Below are 23,252 nucleotides of genomic sequence, written 5' to 3' on the forward strand. Positions count from 1 at the left end.
AATTATCTTCTATCCATACCCTACACACAACTATTCTTTTTAGTACTTGCATAACACAGCCTGAATTTTGTTCTGAACAGTACAAGACCAGTGCAACAGACAGCTCAGTAACTCCATCAGAGCTGTAATTGTTACAATGGCTGTAACATTTCTGTGTATTCAAACAACCCATGGTAGACAATTTTTTGAAACTAACATCATTATTTTTAAATGCAGGCAGTATTAACATTGACATGGTATAATTAGAAGCATAGAAACATTTTGGTTGGAGAAGACCACTAAGACTGTCAAGTCCAACAACAAATTTAACACTGCCAAGTCTACCACTGAATGCTAACTTAGGCTAAATTTCATTTAAATTATTATACAATTACCCACAGAAGAAAGAGAAGGTGACAAGCACTTCATGGATCACTGATACAACAGGAAAGGCTTTCATGGAAAACCTGTGAGCCAGACTCATTCTTCTACAGAGCTGTTTTAATGCCCCTGTAGATAAAAATCTAATCAAAAAGTTGTTCAAGATAAGAAGACAACTTCTGAGTTTATCTCCTCAGATGAGAATGAGAACAAATCTTCGTGGTAAGACATCAAGACTTTTTTTTGATACTTCAATCATGACTTTTTTATAAGAATGACATGTAAATGGAAGGCATTTAGTGACCTGTGTTGGTAAACACATCACCTTTGTTGTGCATAGGTAAAAGAACAACCTTGGAAATCAGAGAGAAGTGTGAAAAAAGGAACAAAGGGAAAATGTTATAGACGATGTGGCGCATCTTTTCAACTCGTAAATAAGGGGGAAAATTTCAACACAATAGAAAAAGAATGTTTTTGATTACTAATGGACCTAGCATTGCAGTGATTCAGATAACATGAAACAATGTAGAATAAAAACTGCTATTTAACATTTTTTATCATATATTATATAGCCAATATTCTGCAACTGTATTTGCAGATTACTAGAGTGGGGGATGATGATTGGAAGGACAGTCTCCAAATTATTAGTTCACCCTGTGAAGATACAAAGGAAAAGCAACTTGTTCATACACCCATGAGCCAGCATCTTTTCATCTTTTATTTCCCTTCTTCCTAACAACAAAGGTTGAATTTGGATTATTCTCTGAATTCAATCTACTCTCAATGGATACTTTAACAAGTACAACATTACCATACCACCCAGGCAGTTTACTCACTACTTAAGGTAGAATAGATGAACAGCTACTAGAACTGAAATTAGTAAGAGGTGGGACTGGGTATTACTATGACAAGTAAAAAAAGTAGATGAAATGTATGGATTATGCCCATGACAAGCACTACATGAAGACCTCATGAAAATATGTACAACCGAAGGACATGACAGACCAGGTCAACTGTAAACGAGGCAAATGCGGATATGTGCAGATTTCACCAAGAAGATGCTGCTATTGCTAAACATGCCACAGGTTTTTTGTGAAGCTAGAAAGTCTAAGAAGAGGAATCTAAAAGAAACTACTCTAGTAGAGCTGTAGGAAGATACTGATTTGTTTACATATTTCCCAGAGAAAATTAACCCCCCCACACTCTTCTGCCTTCAGAAGAACACAGCTCCTGTCTGCACTAATCTAGGGTAGAATGAAGGCAGAAGTAAGGACACAGCTGCACACAAGATCACAGAGTCAATACTAACTGACTGAAACAAAAAGATGCAGAAAAAAAAGATAACAATGATAAATGAACATGGCTACTAAAGCCAAAGTGACCAGAGATCAAGTTTTAAAATGTGTTTATACTCTTGCCCTTTTTAAAACACCGTACTGAAACACAAACCTACATTGTCAAGGAAAGTGTAAAAGCTGAAAAAGATATCAAACATGCAGTTCACCGTTCCTGTAAAACAAGATGAGCAGAGATTGCTGAAATGTACAAAGGCAGGTCCACCAACAGAGAAAAAGTAGTTCAGTGAATAGGATTATGCCCACAAGAGTACTACAGATGCCCATACTTCCCCTCTTCAGTTCAGCACTGCCTAGTTCCGTAGTAATGAGAACATGGAGACAGTTTAATTATGAAAAAGTGAGCTTGTCTCTAACCATGAGCTCAATCATGAATGTGCTCTTAGGTGAAGTAAAGCTTCCTACTATAGTGCCAATAAATTACTGCAGAGCTGCTAAAAGACTACTTTCCTAATTAAAGAAAGGAATACACAGGGTTAGTGCCAGAAAGCTAGGGCCTGGGAGTGGCTCTGTTTCTTTCTGATTAAAGGAAGACATTGTCAATGATAGATTTCAGAGAGTCAGGCAAGCACACAGGCGAGCAAGTTTTTAAAAACTGGTAATGTAAGAAGCAAAATGAGGAAGGCAAAAATCATTGCAAGAGATAACTAAAAAAAAACCTTCTCTAAAAGGTTGGTTTACACTTCATGTTTCAGGTAGCACTAAAGAGCAGAAAGCACTCATAAGAAAAGCTGTCATATGAAATGTGAGGTGATTTTCTGTGGCGAAAATCTGGGGGTTTGTTAGTGAGAAGCTAGAAGACAAAGACAGAGAAAAAGCTAAGGATCAAAAACCTTGCAAAAGAAAAATAATAAAACCACAATTTACATACATGTTATTTTTTTAGTTTGTCAAAACACTTCATGGAGTTCTCTTGCATATAAGGAGAAAACAAATTATTTCCTTTTTTATATGGATAAATGGAATAGGAAGAAGAGAATATGAATGAACTGTGAGTGAATTAATGAGGCATGAAGTATGTATCTCCACTTTAAAATAACTGCTTTAAATGCTTTTCTTAGATATATATATTTATAATTAGATTCGTGCTATAATGAAGTTAGCAGAGTAACTATCTATCCTGAGTATAAACAGAAGCACTTTTTCCTCTTAACCACCTAGGCACAGCACCTTACCTCCAAGAAGCTGTAATCCAAACTAAGTAAATCTGAGACTACATCTGCAGGAAGGAAAGAAGATTTTGAGAGAACTTGCTGGGAACACACAAACACCTGTGCTGTGGTTTAGAAATGCTATTCCCCAACTGACCATTTCCACTAAAAGACTCCAAACCACACACTACTTGGTCGTTTCCCTGTATCCCCTTTCCTGTGCTGGGCTTCAGAAGAGAGCCAAAGGCACAAAAAGTAAAGATTACAAGTTGAGATAAGAACAATTTACTGGAAACAGCAATGAAACAAGAAAAAGAACAGCAACAGCAACAGTATATTAATAACAGTGTACAGGATGCAAACGTTTCACAGGCAATTGCTCACCATCAACCATACAATACAGAACCCCCAACAATATCCTGCAGGTCAGAATAACCGCCAGGTCCCAGCCATGCCTCCTCCTGGCTACTGCAAAAATTAACCTTGTTCTGGCTGGAACAAGGATGACCTGTAATTCAGGAAGGTCACCTACCAGTGCCACAATGAAGGTCAGAGACCCCTACAGTTAGTCTTACCTTTCCACTTTTTACATGTGAGAAAACAACCTGAAGAAATCAGGAAGACAACTTGCCCCCAGCATATCTTAGTTCATCATCTCCTCCACTTCCAAATCCAGATCACCTTTACTTTGCATCACATAAACTCAGTCAAAGTAACTCTTCAGACAGCAATTTTTTTAGCTAAAAACCACAACCTGTCACAGGTACAGATAACACTCAAATGTATCACCAGCTGAAAAAGGTTTGTCATGACTCTCTTCCCTGGCAAGAGAACACAGACACGTATTTGTCAGGGGATGCAATTAAGGACCCCAGCAGCACTTCAGGTTCTGTATTAGCCAGGACACAAGTACAAGAAGAATCATCCTTTGCCCTTCAGGCAGTGGGATAGGTCTATAACAGAACTTTAAAATTGCTCATGGCCTGATGATCACTAGGCAGTTCTTCTAATCCTCTCGTCAACCCTTCACTTCTGCCCATACTCGGGCCTGTGGAAGCCCCAACTCAGGTAATACCTGAAATCCTTAGCTGGCATTTTAAGAGCCTGCATTTCATTTTTTCTAGGCTGGTCAGACCTGGATTCTCTCAGTTTAAGATTAGTGACTTTACTCCTTTTATACAGATCATCTCTACAGATATTTAAGATTTTGTATCTGGATTTTTGTACAAATGTTTAACGCAAGCTCAGAGTAAGTGCCCTAAAACCAGAAAGCAAATGCATATACTGCAGAAATTATTAGAAATACATCTCTGTGATATAGAGAAAGGTTCATAAGCAGGTAAACTAACACACACTTGAAAAGATATGTGTAATTCAGCTATACACTTAACAAGATGATTCCGTTTCCCTTTTTCCAACGCCTACCTATGAAAGGATTTTAGCATGCCTTTCTGATATTAGAGACTGCCCCCATCCTAAGTTGTTTATCTTCACATCCTCAGAGAAAACTTCAAACTGAGAAGAACAGACATTCAAAAAGGGGAATATGTTGGAGGGAAGGCTAAATTAAAGCTTAGTTGGAAACTGTATTTAAATATCTGTCTAGGTGCATACCAAAACAAAGCTATTTACCTTTCACATGTTTTCCTAAGAGCTCTTTTCTTATTCTATCTAATTACAAAATATGTATGTTTAAGGAGTGACTTTTCTCCCCCGTGGCTCTGCGGTGAAGTCATTATGCCCACATTGTGACTTAGTAATCCTTCTCCTTGGAAAAGATCACTATAATAACAATAATATGATTACACCTGAGGGTCAAAGAGACTGCTTTTTGAGAGGCAATGCTATTCTCCATGGAAACTGATGGATTTTAGATGGATGAAGGACACCATAATCAGAGTATCTCTGCCATACTTAGGGAGCAGCATATATTGCTCTTTACACTTCCAAATGCAGACCATGAACAACACGTATGATGAAACTAACTTCTCTAGATCTTTTATTGCACTTCTTACACATGGCCTCTGGAGGCTATTCAAGCCGCTCTTTCAGAAAAGCCACCATTATCAAGTCCATTTTATCAAGATATGCACAGAAATTAGAGACTACAGCAATTGTTATATTTTTTATTTTGAATTAAGTTTTGTGTAGTTATTACTGTGCCTGCTGTCTGGTGTCAAGGATAACACCAGTGAGAGATGAATTTTCAAATCCTGTCCTTTGACAGTAGTTTCCTCTCTTGAAATATCAATACCTTGAGGAGTTTTTGTTTGAAAAGTTCCTCCATACCAAAAAAAAAAAAAAAAAAAAAAAAAAAAAAAAAAAAAAATCGGAATGGATCCTGAACAAAAGCAATCCTGGGAATGCAATTTTAAGCTGAAAGCCATTTCACATGAAATAGACAGTATGATTTTACAAGTGGAAATTCAGGAAAATAGCGTCAATATAAAGAAGCACGCTCTTCCATTGCCTACTCTACTGTGATCTGACTGCTAAAGGGAATAGTTACCCTGAAGCCAGTGTTGGTAGGTACAATGTGGAATTTTATCACCCTCTTTCTCTGCTTTGTTTCTGTCTTCCCAAGTACTTTTCTTTTTATTACAAAACAGGATAGCATAGAAACTGACTTAAAATTTACACCTAGAACAATAATCTGGAGGCCATTTCTTTACAAATCCCTTACTATTCAACACATCTTCAATAATAAAGAACACAGGAGATTAGTGGAAGATGTATAAAAGCAATCCTTTTTTTCTTTTAAACATTTACCCAAATCAGAAACAGCCTCTTTCAGATGTATCTATTTTATTATTATCTAATTATGTAGCTACAATGATTTCACATTATCTTTTTATGGAAGGATTTGTGTTCGCTCAGCCACAGGCCAATACCTTTCCCCAGTAAGCCCTCTAAAGCCAGCTGTACTGCATGGTTTCAAACAGACTAAATTTAGCCAGTTCTGTTCATCAGAGGAATGCTGTGTGTCAGCTACATCAAAGCCCAAGGGCAGCCTGATAAACACTGAATACAGGTCACGTAGCTCTGTAGCTAACAAACTCTAAGAGAGCTTGTACTCGGGGGCATTCAAAGCAGTTTTGTCATCAACAATCTAGTATCCCTTGAGCCCCCATGTCGTTTCAGTTGCCAGGCAACGCTGGTGTTAATGTCTTAGAGGAGAAAAACTTACCAGGCATCTGGCCGTTCATCTGGTTCTGCATGTGTGGTGCAGGAGGGCCCCCACCTACCATACCATCTGAAGACATGTTGTGCGAGCGCGGGGGTGGGGGAGGGCCGCTCTGACTCATCCCGCCCGGACCCATAGGCATATTCTGTGTGGGTGGCTGAAAGGAGACAGTTTAGTCAAACACGAGAAGCAGTTAGTCTGACAAATATATTATATGTACATATGGTACAGCACTCGCCTATATCGTTCAACGGCGTATGAAAGAAAGCGCTGAAACGCGTTTCTTTCTCTATCTGCTATGTTTAACACCTCCCGACATTAATTCTGGCAAAACGTCTAACATTTTAATCGATTTTACATGAAGTATTACACGCAGACAACACCACAGCACCTTTGAGCATCACTTTAAAATAAAAATAACCCACAAATCAATGCCTCATTAAAAAATTACATCTGAACAGTTTAAGACTGCTGAAGTCACTCCCTCACACGCACACAAAAGCTTTCATTCAACAGAGAAATAGGTCTTCACTGTAATTCTCTCGTATCAACAATTTGTTGCTGTTAACAGACCTTGCACCAGGACAAAACAGGTACAACATGAGATGAAAGCCTCTGGATGCTCATAGACCAGCAAAAAATTTGCACCTGGGTGTGGTAAAGTGTGAGCGATCTCTTCCCCACTCTCCCCCAAAGCGAAGAAGGCCTAGTTCATAATTCCGTGCCAAACACCCCCTACAGACTGGAAGCACATTAGTGCTGGCCTCCAAAGGTCCAGAGACAGCTGCCTAGAAAGGATGTTTTTGGCAAATTTCCTAATGAAATTGTGAGGAAAATAACGGAATAACCTTGAGAGTTCAGAGAGGGAGAGCAAGAAAAACAACAAATACAAGGGGGAATTTACTGGTTGGTTCTACTCGTGGCAATGTAAGGAGACACAGAAACTGCCAGTAGCCAGCTTTGTTTTCCTACTAAAAACACCTGCGAGACTCCACCATCCTCCTCACATACCTTAGCCAAGCACATTCAGGGGAGTAAAAATCATCTCGGTGAGAGTAAATTCCTGGCTCTCTGGCTTTTAAGGACTCTCCCTACAGGTTATAACTATTCATGAAAAACATTCCCCATGAGACAACCAGGAGTGTGTTTTTCAACATTTCTCCTCACAGACAGAACCAAGGGGGTGAACCCTAAATTCCTGGCTAGCCCGGTCCCCGCTTATGCCTACACGATCAGGTTCATAAACAAAACACAATACAGTAGTAAAGAGTAAGGCTTTCCCAGTGAGTGCATGTTGGAGACAGTAACAGCATCATAACACGGACACATATTCACTTGCCAGGGGAGGGGAGTGAACAGTAGTCATTTATTGTCTCAGCATTTCTTCAAAGACCTCAAGCAGGTATTATTTTTCCTGCGGTATTTAAAAAAACTCCTTAGGAAATTAGTGAAGGTTTTTTTTCAGCAGGAAGAAGGAAGGAGATGAAGAAAAATACAAGCAAGTGGGCTACTCCTCTTACTAAATTCCTTTCATTCCTCCATGATGAAGACAATGACATTTTATAAATGAAGTTCCTTCCTCAGCCTATAGTAAAAGTGGCAGGAGGTGAAGAAGGAAAGAGTGAAAGGTAGCTCTACCCTCTGAAAACTGTGACTGAAATGCTGCTCCAATTTGCTTGTTCTTCCTCCACTAGTGAGCAACCAAGGCAAAGCTGCTTCACCTCAGTTAAGTCCTCCATCCCTTCACCTTCAAAACTCACTGTCATCCTAATTTTTCATCTAGCAGAATCTAAAAGGAATTATCTAAAACTGATACAAACAGAAACAAACAAAAAAGAAAAGAAACAGACTATTTTCATTTTTATTTGTAAAGTATGTTTAGGAATACTAGCAAAACCAACACACTTGGTAACCTCCACATGAATAGTCAGAGCTCAGAACCCATCCCATGTAAGCCTCAGAGCAGTCCCATGCCAGCAAACTGAGAGCGAAGTCAAAAATCATCCAAACTGAAATGTTTCTAGAATTAAAATTAACTTCTTCAATTCCAAGCATAAAACATTAGGAAGTCCAATGAAGCTCTAAAGAAGACTAACTCATACCTATGTTTTAGCTATCCTGCATATACTATTTTACAAACATGGGCATGCACTTATCTGTGGAAAGATGGACAAAAAAAGCTCCAAGGATTATTTAGACAAAACCATATATATTATTTAGACAAAACCATATATAAACCAACTCTATTTAGTCTGAAGTTTTCAAAACAGCTATCCTTCAAGAAAACCAGTGGAGTTATCAAAAAGACAGCATGAGAGAGTGTGGACATGCAAGGACAGGGAAGAAAAAAGTGTTTAAGGACTTTAGATACAAAAACCTGCTAGAGACTTCACAAACCACAGGGAATTAAGGCAACTGATAGAGCAACTAAAAACACTCAAAAAGGTACCACCAGAAAGTAATTCATCAACAGGAGCTTCTGGATATGGAAACAGCACAAAGACTTGTGTGAATCCACATCAGATTCTTGAAAATAATGCAAGATGAGGGTCCAAGCTGCTAAAAAATTCCACCTTCAATTAAAAGAAACTACCCTATCATATGACTAGAAGGCAGACAAACACTGTACCCCTATTTATAAAAAAAAGTAGCAGGACCTATTCCAGGAATGATGGACCTGTGAGCCTTGTTCTCAAAGCAACGGGTAAAATGATGAAAATAATTAAATATCATAAAATTTCAAGGGTGATAAAGCTGTTAGTAAAGTGCCAATATAGTAAAGTCAAACATTTCTAATTTACTAGAAATTTTTTTTAAATGTAAATTAAAACACCTAGCTGCATAATTAACAAAAACTTCTTAACTCAAGTTTTTTGACAAAGCCTTTTGGAGCAATACATTGTCCAGTGGCACTGATCAGAAACTGCCCAAAGGGAAGTTCATGAAGTTCAAAGAGTAAAGGGACATACAGAGGTCTCCTGGAAATATTTTAGCCAATGTCAACACGTGAAGCTACTGTAACACTATTGAAAATGTGGAAGAACCAATAAGCAGAAGGTGCCAAGTGATGTGGATAAATATATGGCAATTACACTGAACTGTAAACCACTTTCTTCAGAATAAGGGAAGATCCTATTGCCATTAATCCAGGAAAAAAAAAAAACAAACTAACAAACAAAAAAGAATTTATCACAATCCAGGCAGTGTGGTGGGAAAAAAATCCCAAACCAAAACAAAAAAGCCAACAAAAGGAACAGAAAACTCAAAACCCCATAAAATCTATTCATAATACCTGTGGTCACTTTCTGATTATCTTCAGTAACATCCAAAGTGAGGTAAAGTATTAAAGAAAAGAAGGCTAATGTACTTGATAGCAAAATACACATTCATTCTGGGAAAAGTACTATCAAAAAGATACTGTAAAACCAGAAGGATTCTAAAGAGAGGCAATTAGTGACTAAAAACTTTGAATGTTTACACCTGAAACAATAAAAAGGACAGATTTTTTTTTTTTTGCACATGAAGGAATATAACGTAAGAGGATATGACAGAAGTACAATTGAATGTATGATACATACAAAAAGTAGATCATTCGATTTATGGCTTAACAAGAAAGAAAACCTCAGGAGAATAGCCAGTAAATTGAGGAATAACATTAAATATACAAGACACCCCATAAATCACATAAACCTGAGGTATTCATCAACACAGTATGTCAGAACTAAGTTTAAATAAGATTAAGAGATAATTACACATACATATATGCAATAGAAACAGTTATATAGGATATTATATAGGATATTTTAAAAGAACATTACAAGCCTTTTTGTTAGATCGTAAACCAATCACTACCTGATAGCAATTAAAATGAAATGTCTCCTGCAGATATAATTATTCCCCAGTGAAATTCCTCCGGAGTATTTTTCTAGTGGATGCAGACAGAAGAAAACAAGAAAAAATTGTTTTTAAATAGCAACTTCCCTGTTTCTATTGGACTTTATCCAGACTTTTACAGATAATAAACTTCTTTAAATTAACTTTAATTTAAAAACCCCACAACAACAAAACCCCCCACCCATCTACATAAACTAGATGATTTAACCTTTCCTGTTCTCTGCAGAAGAAAATTGACTATCCCAGGAACATGCACTACATATAGCAAAGACTTCTTAAAATGCAAAATGATCACAGAGTATTCAAAAGAAACAACCCACCCTTTGTGAAAGAAAAGCTACCCAAAACAAACCCTAGTCATTAAGCCTATATATGAAGGGTGAAATTACATTCAAACATAGTTAGGTTAACAGAACCAAAGGAAATGCTACTTCCCTTCTTTTGCTGGATGTGTGACAAAAATGAATGAAAATTAAAATAACTGCTGATTTTGTTCCAGTTATGTAATAGAAAATGTCACATATTTTACTATCAGAAAAAAGTAAATTAAAGACTTAGAAAATGTTAGATATAGCTTCACTTGCTAAATAGTAACTTCTGGCTCATTTCCCCAAACACACAGATTACACTTATAGCTGCTAAGATCATTTAAAATTTATCAGAGAATGAAAAAAAAAATATAAGCTATTTAGTGAAACTCTGGAAATCTGAACCGGAATAAGACTGAAATTGACCCAAGAGTTGTAACAAAAAAAAAAAAAAAAAAAAAAAAGTTAGATTTTAACTGACAACCTCCAGAAAACAAAATCTACTAAATCCAACTGTTACTTGAAAGCATGCATTAAAGACAACAGCTACACCGCATTTTTAGAGGATGGTCTTTTAAATAATAAAATAGATCAAACGCAAGACCCAACAATAAAATCTCCTAGGGTGGAAAAGTGGACCTGAATACGGTAAGGTTTTTCTAACCACCATCAGCAGGTTCAAAGATTTCTTTATGGAACACCTATTGTTATAAAAATTGACAAAAGAAAAGCAAAAAAACCAGGAAATACTATTAAGCACATTAAAACACAATATTGCTAACCAATACAACTATCGATACATATTTAAACTACACTATCAAAAATAAATTTTTATTGAAATTCTCTCAGAATAACAATGAAAAGCTACAGGAAATGCAAATATAGGGTTTTTTTTTCTCTCCAAGAGAAGCCCTAACTCAGGATTTAATCAATCATCTTTGTTTTGAATTCCCAAATACCATTTTCTGCAGAGCAGGACAGCCCTTCCCAGGGGGTACTCTGCCCTGCTCATATCACATTGCTAATATCATAGGACCTGTCCCAGTCTCAGAGAGCAGTTCTCTGTTGATAGGTGGTGATGGCACCTGCGGAGTACTTACTGAGGTGTCTGACTGGGAAATAAGATCGTAAAGGAATATGGTTTTGAGATTTGAAAGAGCCGAGATTTAATTGGGTTACAACTCTTCTTCTACAAGGTACAGGGTATTCTAGTACCGAGTGTCTTAAATGAAAAAATAAAAACCCTGTATCAATTCTCAGCTAGTGTAATATTTGGGGGTAGGGAGGATTTCTACAGGAAAAGCATTTACTATCATGCCTAAATAGTTAATTAGAAATGTAATTTGTCCTCTCACTGTTGGATTACTAGTGGTGACACTCAGAGTAAGCAATTCTAAATTTAGAATGATAACTACTTTATACATCTTAATTTACACCAGTATTTTCAAAAATCAAGAGAAATCCTGACTTAATATTTGAACAAATGTTAAAATAGTGTACAATATAATACTTAAACATTCTTTAATTGTTTCTAATTGTATAAGCCACTGCATTAAAATATTTTATTGTCCCAATATTCTTTAAAAAACAAAATTTAACCCTAAAATATCTGATGTCCTCTAAGCAATAGCTACTCTGATGCTTAAAAAAATAATCCCCCAAAAATTCTTTGGGGGGCTTTAGTAGAACTAAAAATTATTTAAATAAGAAATTTTAAAAACTATATTAATTCATATGGGTTTACTATAAGTGACCATGAATAATTTAACTGTGATGTTAACTCAGAGATCACTGAATTATACAAACTAGACAACTTCTGAGGTGTTCTAAAACTGCCCCATAAAATGCAGATCCTATCTGTCCTCAGAAATTTTGTGTTCCACAGCCCTTGCCTCTTTTGTTTTTAAGATGGTTTAATGTTTGGTCTGATATTTACAGGTTTTGCCTGCATTTAGTAGCCTAATAGGCAAAAAAAAAAAAAAAAAAAACAAACACCTCTGTTCTAGCTAAAAGGCTTTATGCAAACTCAACTAAAGCAGAAAGAATCCTGCAGAACCCTCACAGCAAGGCATTTGGGAAAGAGCAAAAGCATACAGACCTTGCACCTACGTTACCAGCCTACCTGGTACAGCTCTCACAAAACTGCCTAGAGTTGGAAAGGTATTTATTGTGCAGATACTGCACTACAGAGAGGCATCTTTGAGTATGAAAGAATGATGCTTCAGAGCATACTCCTCATTCAAACTGCCAGTGATTTTTACTGATTTCTAAATCAGCCACACAAGTTCATAGGCAATAGAAGTAGTTTTTTGTGTACAGTGCACTAGCTCCCCGTGTGGACACACCTGATTAACAATACATGCAAAGTAGCTTACAGAACTTAGAGCGATCCTCTGCTTTGAAGTGGCAGCTAGTGGGCTCTGAATTCACTCCTAACATCTATCAGCTTAAACTCCCGTATTTATTATTTTCTTACTGTAGTTGCTGGGTTAAGAAGCTCCCTCCAGTGACTCTTCATTTCCAACAGCACCCTTTCAGCTGTGCCAACACAGCTGTCTTTTTCTCTTTTATAACATCTTATGAAATTATTATGCTTTTTTCAAAACTATTTAACATTTAACCAAAGCAATTATTCTTCAAAATCCAAGCTCCAGTAATGACTAATAGCTCCCTTGCCTCTTGACAGGAAACATTTGACCTTCCTTTTGCTCTGTTCTCTATTAATTCAGTCTACAAATAGTTGAACTTGAACTGGGCACAGACTTGTGTTCTGAAAGGCTAATACAGAATTATGCACCATACTGCACATACCAGAAACAGATTTTCTGCTATACTGCTACCTGTCCTGATTTCTGCTGGGAGAGAGTTATTTTCTTCCCAGTAGCTAGTGCAGTGTTAGGTTTTGGATTCAATAGAATAATGTTGATAACACACTAATGTTTTAGTTGCTGCTAAGCAACTCTCAAGTCAAAGATTTTTAGTCTCCCAGGCTCTACCAGCAAGGTGTGCAAGAAGCCAGGAGGGAGCATGACTGGGACAGAGGACCCAAACTGGCCAAAGGGATAATCCACACCACAGAGCATCAGACTCAGGCTGGGCACTGGTCTGTGGTTTTACTGTCTCATTCTTAATTACAATTATAATCTTAGTGTAGTATTTTATTTCAACTATTAAAATGTTCTTAACTCAACCCACATGTTTCACCTTTATTTCTGACTCTCCTGCCCAGCCCCCTGCAAGGTGTGAGGGGTGACCAAGCAGCTTCATGGTACTCAGTTGCCAGCTGGGGTTAAACCAAAACACCACCATAGCTATCAAACTTTCCCAGGCATTTGGTACATAACTGGACAAGAGTGTCATTAATTTAGGATTCCTCTTATCATCAGTAACAAAAGTTTTATTTTAAAATTTTATTTTAAAGTGTGAAAACTAAGACGTATTTTTATTCTCAGGATGCCATCTTGCTTTTTTTCAAGAAAAACCATGTCAATTCAATTAACATGCATTTTAGACAACTTCTACGTTCAAAATAAAGGCTACTAAAAAAGAGTGCACAGCTCAGATCTTAAGACTCCAATCTTTTTCTACAATCACATCACAACTACATTAAATTCACAGATTGAACATTACCCCTTTGAAAAATAAAGTGTTTAAATTTTTATTTGTTTTCATTGTTGAGTGAAACCATCCTTATATTGAAGATTCCTATTAAGCCTGCAGTGCTCCACATCTTAGAACATTAAACATCATTACTAACATTTCATGAAAGCTTGTCTTCAAGTTAATTTTTGGAAGTATTTTATTATTTTGTGTATGGGCAGTGGTTGTCTTCTGTTTTTTGGGGTTTTTTTATTAGTTTGTTTTGTTGTGGTTCGGGTTTTTTCTGTCTCTTGAAGAAGGTGCTTTGGAAATAACCAGCATTTCAGTGCTTGTTGATATTAGGTGTTTATAAAAGGTAATCATTACCTTATAGAGAAGTATTTTATAACTGAAGTGGCATGGACTCCTCCCTAATCTGTGTTACAAGTTTGGGAACAACACAAAATAAGGGATTTCACAAGCCCTACAAAAAGCTCTATTTTTGAAAGAAATACCTCAATTTTTATTTTTTTTTGGTAACAAGAAAGTTGTTTTATTACCTTTCCAATATTATGAAATTTAGAAAAACTATTTAATGCAATATCCAGATTCTTCTATAACTTGGACACTCTAAGTTTTCTTGGAAGTCAATACACATACAGACTGTAACTTAGTACTGGAAGAAACTGGCACTTTCAACATAAAGGAAAGCTCTATGTTACACAAGTGAGCAATAATCAGAAACACTTATTTTCAACACCTTCTTGAAAGACACACTGAAATTCCATGCTCTGCATGCTGACAGAATATAAGCAAGAAAAAGTGAAAAAAAAAATCACTTCCTATACTGAGGAAAAAAAAAATCCCACAGAAACCATCCCCCTTAAAAAAAATTCCCAAAAATCCCCAAAAAACCACCAACAAAAACCCACACACGAACGTTCCCAAATAATTCCTGCAGACCTCACTATCTGCCCGTCATAAAATGGAAAGTTTCCCACTGCATACTAAATAAAGTGATGGTCATGGGTTATTTCCTTTAAAAATATTTGGCAAAATGAAGACATATAAGAGAGGGAAGATGTCCAAGTAGAAAAGCTGAGGGTTTTTTATTCAGTAGTCTTCAATAACTTTTTAAGGACACTAAACACTTCAGAAAACAAAAACACTTCAATTGCATCTTTGCTCTCTATGGTTCAAGGACATCAATATGTTGCTGTAGCCTCCCTCAAAAGCAGCACCAGTGAAAATTCACCAGAAAGCAAGTGCTGTGTTCCTCATGGTGCAAAAGCCCTTTTTGGGAAGCTAGCTTATCTCATAGGGTGATGGTGAAGAGACTCTTGACTGTGATCCAAGAAAGAGAATACCTGCCACAACTCAGAAAGAGACAGCAAAAAGTTGCATCAGCTTCACACATGAACTTAAGTCACTGCTCTTATCCAGCTGGGAAGACACCACAGAACAGCCCTGACCCTAATGATGCTGCTGCTCACACAGCTGAAAAAAGACTGGTTGACTCAAGAAACCTCACACTTTGTCTCTTAATGTGAAAGGTGTATTCCCCCAAAAGTAGTAATTTAGTACTCTAGCAGGCATACAAGACCAGAGGAGCTTTGTTATGACACTGGATTTCCTAGCTCCCTTCACCCAGACCCTGCAGTACTTGCTTCACTTATTTCACCTTTCCACACTTCCAGGTCCCAGTTATGGAAACGTTTCTCTGCACAGCAGTGTTGGGTCACTACATTTTTTTTGTTCCTAAGGCAATACCAGAGTTTCAGAAACAACATCAGTCATTTCACTAGAAGAGCAAGTTGTGAAAGAGAAGGGAAAAGGCTCAACAGCTGACTACAAGCATTCTTCCCAGCAATATTAAGTACTAAGTATAAGGAATATTGCTAGAGGACACAATGAAGTTCTTATAAGGCTAGAGAAATTTTTGCTCATATTAAAAATTTCAATGAATCTGGTCACTTATATCTTTTATTCAGTGCGAATGGTATCTGAACAGAAGCATTCTCTTTCCAACCTCACTTTAACTATTTTAACAACCTCACTTTAACACTTTAACCATTACCTTTTATGAAATGCTTTAAAAGTTGTGAAATTCCTTGAGAGCTTATTTACCTGATTAAAACAATAACATGATAAAATTTAAACTAAGAAGAAAATATAGTTTACTATCTTCCAGAAACAGATGAGAGACAACCCAACTTCAGAAGCTATCGAAACTCAAAGTCTCCTAACATCTGTGGAAAGAAACTGCAATAGTAGCATCATAAAATTGATTTATTTTAGTATTAAAAATAGTAGATGTCTACACACACATTATCCTGCTCTGTATTTAACTGTTACCATCCATACCTTGAATTTAGTGAGACTGATCAACTGCTGATACACAAGTATGATGAAGAGACTCATACTTCCAAGTCAGCATGAGCCTCATCAGCTCCTACATGGAAAGCCAGTGGAGGAAAAGACTCTGAAGTAGTTCATCTTGCATTGAAAAAAGAAAGATAACATGATAGCCCATATGTTCCCTAATTCTGTTAGCTAAAATTTACTAGGATGACAGAAAGAATTCAAAGAATATTCTCCTAAAAACCCCAACAAAAATCGTCTTGTCTGATTATGCTACATTTTGGGACAATCTTCAAAAATTGTTTCTCAGAGCATCTACATTTAGGTAGGACTGAACATCTAAATTTCATTAGTATTTTTGAAAGAAAACTCAAGAAGCCACCTTTACTCCCTTCCTCACCTGTCCAAAAGAGACTTTCTCTACCCACTCAAACACACACTATGCTATTTTTGTCAGTACCATGGAATATTCCTGACATTGAAGATCAGAAACACACTTCTGTCCAGATCTGCAAAAGCCTTTCCCAGCCCTATCTTCATTTTCTTTTAAGAAGAGAATATCATCACGTTCAACTTTAACAACAGGGCTGTCCACCAGGGACTAGGATAAGGTCAAATTCATTTCCAGTTGTCATCAGAACCAGGATATGAATTAAGCCTCAAAAAATGTATTAGTTGAGGAACACACAGAGCCCTCTTAAAGGCTTCTTTCCCTCCCCCTCAGCTACAAGCATGGATTTATAAAAGGAGAAACCTCTACAGGCACAACAGGTTGGACATAATGAAGCACTGTTTCTATAGTCCTCTAGGTACCAACTTGAACGGATACTTTGCTAGTAGCAATGATTGGAGAACACTTCTCCAGAGACCAAAGAAAAAGTAATTCAATTTCAGTTGGTGAAAACTAGTATCTAGGAATGGCTGTTTTATAGACATTCTTTTTAGCTTCATATTACAGAAATGAATCAAGACTATATTAATTCAAGAAAAGTCTTATTACCAAAAAACAAAGAACTTCCTCGTGTTACTCACAGTGAACTCCCCAAGCTTTCTGATTAGCACAAAAAAGCAAACAGATAGCAGCAAGCTATTTTAACACTGCTGTTTCTTTTCTTACTGCTGCATAAACAATAGAAAAGGTGAAAAATTTGAGGCATTTCATAAAATACAGAGTTCAGGAATACAGACTCAGAAAAAAATTAGAGTCAAAAAATAAAGCAAGTAATATCCAAGACATGTAAAGTGATGCAGTGTTTAAAGGGCCTATGGGTCCGTATTTCTTTCATATTATCATAATTCACCTTAAAAAAACATTGTTTTCCAATACAGGAGAAAAGCAAAGAATTTGAGACTCACCTAGAAAGAGGAAAAGCAGAAAAGAATTTACTCGGCCTCATTCTACTGGGACAAGAGAATGGATGATACTCCAGTGAAAAATAAAAAGGTAAGGAAAAAAATCCCATTCTCCCACTTTTCCCTAATCTAAGAGGAAAAAGTACTGCTGTAGGAGTTGACTAAGAACAGTACCGCTACAGTTCTCAGCTGAAGGCAAAAATATAAAAAGGAAAAAAGATTGTCTTTGAGGCAGACCAGACAGTTGAGCATTGCGTATCTCATTCACAGTAAGAGCCTACAGTTAATAAGTCAAATTTTAAGCAAGGCCTAAGCAGTGAGATTGCTCCAAATACAGCATGAAGAGACAGCATCATGTATTTACTGTACCATACATCAGAGACCAAGAGTTTAGTCCTTATCACAAGAATCTGGCTGTTGGTTTTTGGATTTTTTGTTTTCCTTCAGGAAACCAAATGAAATCCCTACTTTTACCCTATTTTGTACTTACTGCTGGTAGTAGAGACTGCATGTTCTGGTTGGAGTCAGCTATAGTTGCTAGGTAAACCAAGTTTGTGTGCAGCATCTGCTGGTATCTATCAAAATAAACAAAGCAAAACAAATCTTAATTCATAAATACAGTAACATCAGAATTTACTCTAATTCCACAAAAGTAAAGGAATCTACTTAGGCAAAACAAGACTCAAGTGGCTTACAATACCATTACTAGGAATCTTAAGCCTTTTCCCTCACACTTATCTATTATCCAATTTTTCCCAAAATCTCCATCATATCTGTGCCTATCTGTACAGCTTTCTTGCTATGAAAAAAATCTAAAGCTGGGTGACACTGTTGCCACTTATTTCACTTCCTGCCTTAAACCAAACCACCAGAAGACATGGAGTGTGTTTGCGTCTGGTGTAATTTCCATCACAAACACTAGAGAAAGAGAGCTGTTTATTATGTCCCCATATTCAAGATATCACAGATTTATGTGAATTGCGACCACATTTCATCAGGACCCTGAGCTCTGGAAGTTTGCTATGGAATAACTTTTCTGCTAGAGAACCACAGTCCAAATTCTCAGTATCTACCCCACAAAAATAACCTTGAAAGCTGGAGCAGATTATAAGTACATAACTACAGGCTTACAAACAAGAGCAGTCCCTTAAACCAAAAGCACCTATTATTTATGATGCCCCTCCTACTCCCAGACTACTAATTCTCTTCATAAGGGACTAAGATGTCCTATCTGTCCATATTTGTCTGATTATATGGGTGCCTTCATCACCTCATGCCAGAAAAGAGTAATGGGAAATTAACACTTCTTAACAATTCACTCCTTCTGTAGCTCTCTCAAATCCCTTTCCAAAGGCCCCACTAGACAGCAAGTCCATGATGGATATTTTGCCAAGCCAAACTTCTAAGACAAGCCTGTTTGTTCTTGGGCAAGTGAAAAGCAGGTAGATTTCAAACATGCCATCAGGAAGCAGAAAAGTCCATTTTCCTACATGATTTTGAGAATTTTTCAAACTAAACTACCTCTTTCTAACAATGCAATTACAATACAGAGGAAAAAGATCTTTACTGTACAGTCCTTATTTTTATGAGCATCATCATCATGACATGCAGGAGACAAGCTACAACATTTTAGTGACAGAAGTGACATTCATAGAGCAAATAAAACCTACCCACTCCCAAGAAAAATTTCAAATGTATTATCTGTAGCAATACTTTTCTTCACAGCACAGTTCTCCTGTAAGGTAAGCTAAACAAATCAATAATGATGATCTAGATGGAAAATTCACCCAGTTCATAGTAGATATGGATTAAGGTCTTACTGAGAGCATTCAGAAGTCTTCCCCTTGTTCTGATAGTCCATTATACACTGGATAAGATGGTTGTTTTCATCCAACATCTGAAACAATAAAGAAGTTTGGAGTAAACTTCATGTTCTTTGTGGAAAGAAACTGAAGGTAAGTTCGAGTCTTGAGTAATGCTCTTCTTCTTAGCTTTAAAAAACAACAAAAAAAAGTTGTTATCCAGAAAGTTCTACTTCACCAAGTATTTACAGAACACTGTTTGCTCCCATTTCCCCCCTCTGATTCATCTTACAGGTTTTGGCTAAAGACTTCACAGCACTACCATTAGCTGCTACATTTGTGAAGCATCCTGTTCAAATACGTATGCTGATTCTGCACCAAGTTCTTAGGAAGAACTTAGGAAATTCTTAGGAAGTTTTAAAAGGTTTCTGCTATTCCTCCTTTTCCCCTTCTCCTCCTAAAGCCTGCAATTGCTTATAAATTTAATTTTTAAAGGCACTGAAATTGTTATTGATGAAAAAAACTGAGCTGACAGATTTGTTTAAAGCAAATGCACTGGAAAGCTGGGCAGGATTTACATGAAGAATCACTAACTAAGCTGCATTTTACAAATATTTGGTATAATGATAGATCATGGTTTAGGAATGGTATTGGCAAATTCAGTATTCCCACTGAAACACTCCAAACCATGTGTCTCCCTCCCCTCTCGTGGGGTGGAGGGGAGAACTGGAGGTACAAAAGGTTAAGATCACAGGTTGAGATAGGAAAAATTTACTGGAAATAGCACTGAGGTGAGAAGAAACGGTAACAGCAAAAATGCCAATAATGGAGGGTACAGGAGAGGCAAAGGATTCACATACAAGCACTCACCATGCAGAGCCCCCAACAAAACCTGACCACACCACACTACATGACCCCTTCCCCTATGCCCAGAAAATGAAGTGAGGTGCTACAGAATAACCTCTGGGTCTATGCCATGACCCCTCCTGGCACTGCAAGAATTCATCCTGTGGGGGCAAGAACCAGGACAAACAAGCACAATAAATCTATTATACTTCAGAAGTGTCCATGAAAATGAGCACCTATTAACTGATTTTCTAACGAAAAAAGAGAGCAGTTTTAAAAATCATGTGAAATGGTCTATTTCACAACTCTCTACAAAAAGTTCAGGAAGTCAGAGTGTTCCAAGCTCCGTAAACAGGAAAAATAAGCACAACTTGGTCTCCTAGAGAACATGTACCCACACTCATCTTCCTAGCTCATGCTCTGCACTCTGGGAAACATTCAGCAGAACCATGGCTAATCTGAGCCACCCACCAAGCCATCCAAGTCAACTTAATGAAATGGAAAATTTACTGCCAAATGCAAAATTTTGCATCAATTTACTCCTTTGGTTCTCTCACTGGAAAGTGAGTTGAGATCCCTTTATCCAGCTGCTGAATTTCACAAAACTAGCAGAATCTTAAACATCCCACAGACTCTCTCCTTCTTCCAAACATGGCTGAAACTAGCCGTGACTAGACTCATCTTTCCACAAGGAGAGTACAACATCATTACATAACCTTTATTTCCCTAACAAATTCTACAGGGAGGGAAAATACAAAACTTTTTCCCCTACCTGATCCATCTCTACTATAAAAAGGAGTATGGAGTCAGAAACCTTATGCAGTTCACTCAGGACTTCTATTCACGTAAGCCAGTCAGCCAAGTTTTCTTAAACTCTAAACAGTAAATCAGCAAAATAGACTAGAATGATCCCAGTGCAAGTATTTTGCCTGAAACTGCTGGATCTGGAAAGATACATTAAGCACTAAAGACATAACAGCAGTGTTTTCAGCTACTGTGAGAGCCTCAGAAAATGGGCAAAGCTACAACTGCACTTTCTGAAGAGGATCACAAACCCACTGTTACACTGGTACACAACACATGTACTAACTGTAAGCTTTGTAAGAAACACAGTGGCCATTTTCACCAGCAAAAAAAAAAGGAAAAAATGAGATAATTGCCCTAAACCATAACATACCTTTGATATCAAAGTCTAATACAGCACTTGGAAATGAAGCTGTGAATCAAGGCTCTCCTCAGAGTATCTCCCACAGTCCTGAGGGAAGCAGCAGATTCTTAAGGCTTAGCAGACAAGCAGACCTTGAGACTGCCCATGATGTGGTTGCATTCTTCACTACAGCCATGTAAGCCAGACCTCTTACGGAGGAAAGAACGAGAGGGGGGGAGGAATGCTAGGACTAAGAGGAAATGGAACAAGAAGGAATATAACTATATCTTAGGTGGGGCTGCAGACAGCTGTTTTATACAAGTTTAATTGGTGTTTGCTGATAGAAAAATGAAATAGTTATAAATATCTGCCATCAAAAGAGAATTTAGTTTCCAGCTGGATGAAGATACCTTCAGGGCTTCTGACAACTTACATACATCGCAAAAATTCTTCAACTTTAACATTAGGATTTTGCCAGCACACCACTATCAAACTAATGGTTTGACTACAGCACAAGAAAAACTTAATTGCCTGTCTTCTCCATGTGCACCTCAGCATCCTGAAGTCTACTGACTACCTTTGTGCAGCCTTCCACCCAGTGGATTCGTACTTTTCATCTACAATTCCCAAGCACTGACTTCTCCTACAGTACCCTGGAGGTTCCCATTACAACTTTAGGGTCTTCTTTAAGGTCCATATCGCTGCAACATCTACTTTGTAGATGTTCTAATTCTTTACTAAATCACAGGCTAGCTCTATCTACCCAAAGGACTCCTCTACATGAGGAGCTGGCAGCAATCTGAACTCCGTCTGACCCACGGCTATCCACACCAATGGTGGTACGAATCCTCGGTAAAGCTGCCAAACGCCACACAGTGACCAGTGAACTTGAACACGCTCCTTTGTTGCTGTTAATACAAAACACTATAGATTATTATAAATCCTGTATGCCCTTTTCTTTGATCGCTTTAGCGAGTTAACTTGTTCCCTCCCACAAAAAGCTTAGGTGGAGTCGTCCGGAGCCGCTGTCATTGGCTCCGACCGTAATATTCTCCTTCAATCACACCTAAGGTTTAGTGGGAGGCAGCCTTAACTACCAGTTCGACCAAGTTTGGGAACCGGAGCCGCCTCCTACCCCGCAGCGCCCGGAGTCAGGCACGGGGTCTGGAACAACTCGGTCGGGGTCTCACTGTCAGGGGCCCCCCGCAGGAAGGACTTACTCAACTCCTCCACTTTCAGGCCGAGTCCTCTCGGGTTAGTTAATTCAGGCCCGCGGTGGCAATCGGGGCAGCCCAAGCGGAGGAAGAAAAATGAGGGCTGGAAAAACCCAGGGACATCGCCCGCTTCCGCCCGGCGCCTCCCGCCGGCCCCGGGACCCTCCAACAAGTGTCCCAGCGCAGAAAGAGGGGCAAGCACCCGCCGGGGCCGAGCCCCGGACACGGCGAGTGCGGCCCGGCCGCCTCCTTTCCCCGCCGGGGCCTCGGCGCTCCGGGCCTGAGCCGCCGACCGCCCCCGTTCCCCGCGCGGCAGGAAGCGGCAGCTGCAGCCCCCGAGGCCGCCCGGGCCGGGCCGGGCCCTCCTCCTGCGCCCTCCTCACCTTCTGGATGGCGGCCGGCGTGATCTCGCCCTTGCCCCGCTGCCTCGGGGCCGCGAATGCCACCGACATGTCTGGCGGGTGCCGGGAGGCTCCGCGTCCGCTCCCGCCCGTTCACGCGCGCGCCCCACGGACCCAGCAGTGGCGGCGATCCGGGAAGAACGCGGCGCGCGGGGGGGCAGGGGCGCGCGCCCGGTGGGACGGCCCATCCCCATCCCGCCGGGGGAAGGGGTTAAGGAGGACCGGCGGCTCGTCCCTGATTTTTCCCCTGGCGAGGGGGCGCCTCCATGAGACCGTGGCCGCACCGCGCGGCCGGGC

The 23,252-nt window shown here is 38.7% G+C and overlaps 1 protein-coding gene across 2 annotated transcripts in view; it reads right to left on the reverse strand.

Annotated features, from left to right (window-relative positions):
* SS18 (SS18 subunit of BAF chromatin remodeling complex) overlaps positions 1 to 23,036 on the reverse strand; it is a 42,511-nt gene extending 19,475 nt beyond the window's left edge. For both annotated transcript variants that reach the window (XM_062501275.1, XM_062501266.1), the window contains exons 1-4: positions 22,938 to 23,036; positions 19,366 to 19,442; positions 18,036 to 18,120; positions 6,054 to 6,207 (exon numbers count right to left, since the gene is read on the reverse strand). In XM_062501275.1, the coding sequence (XP_062357259.1) occupies positions 6,054 to 6,207; positions 18,036 to 18,120; positions 19,366 to 19,442; positions 22,938 to 23,006 (385 nt within the window). In that variant the 5' untranslated portion in view covers positions 23,007 to 23,036. The remainder of the gene's footprint in view (positions 1 to 6,053; positions 6,208 to 18,035; positions 18,121 to 19,365; positions 19,443 to 22,937) is intronic.
* Between the last annotated feature and the right edge of the window lie 216 nt (positions 23,037 to 23,252).

Source organism: Cinclus cinclus, chromosome 1 (assembly GCF_963662255.1).
Source record: "Cinclus cinclus chromosome 1, bCinCin1.1, whole genome shotgun sequence".
Taxonomy (NCBI): domain Eukaryota; kingdom Metazoa; phylum Chordata; class Aves; order Passeriformes; family Cinclidae; genus Cinclus; species Cinclus cinclus.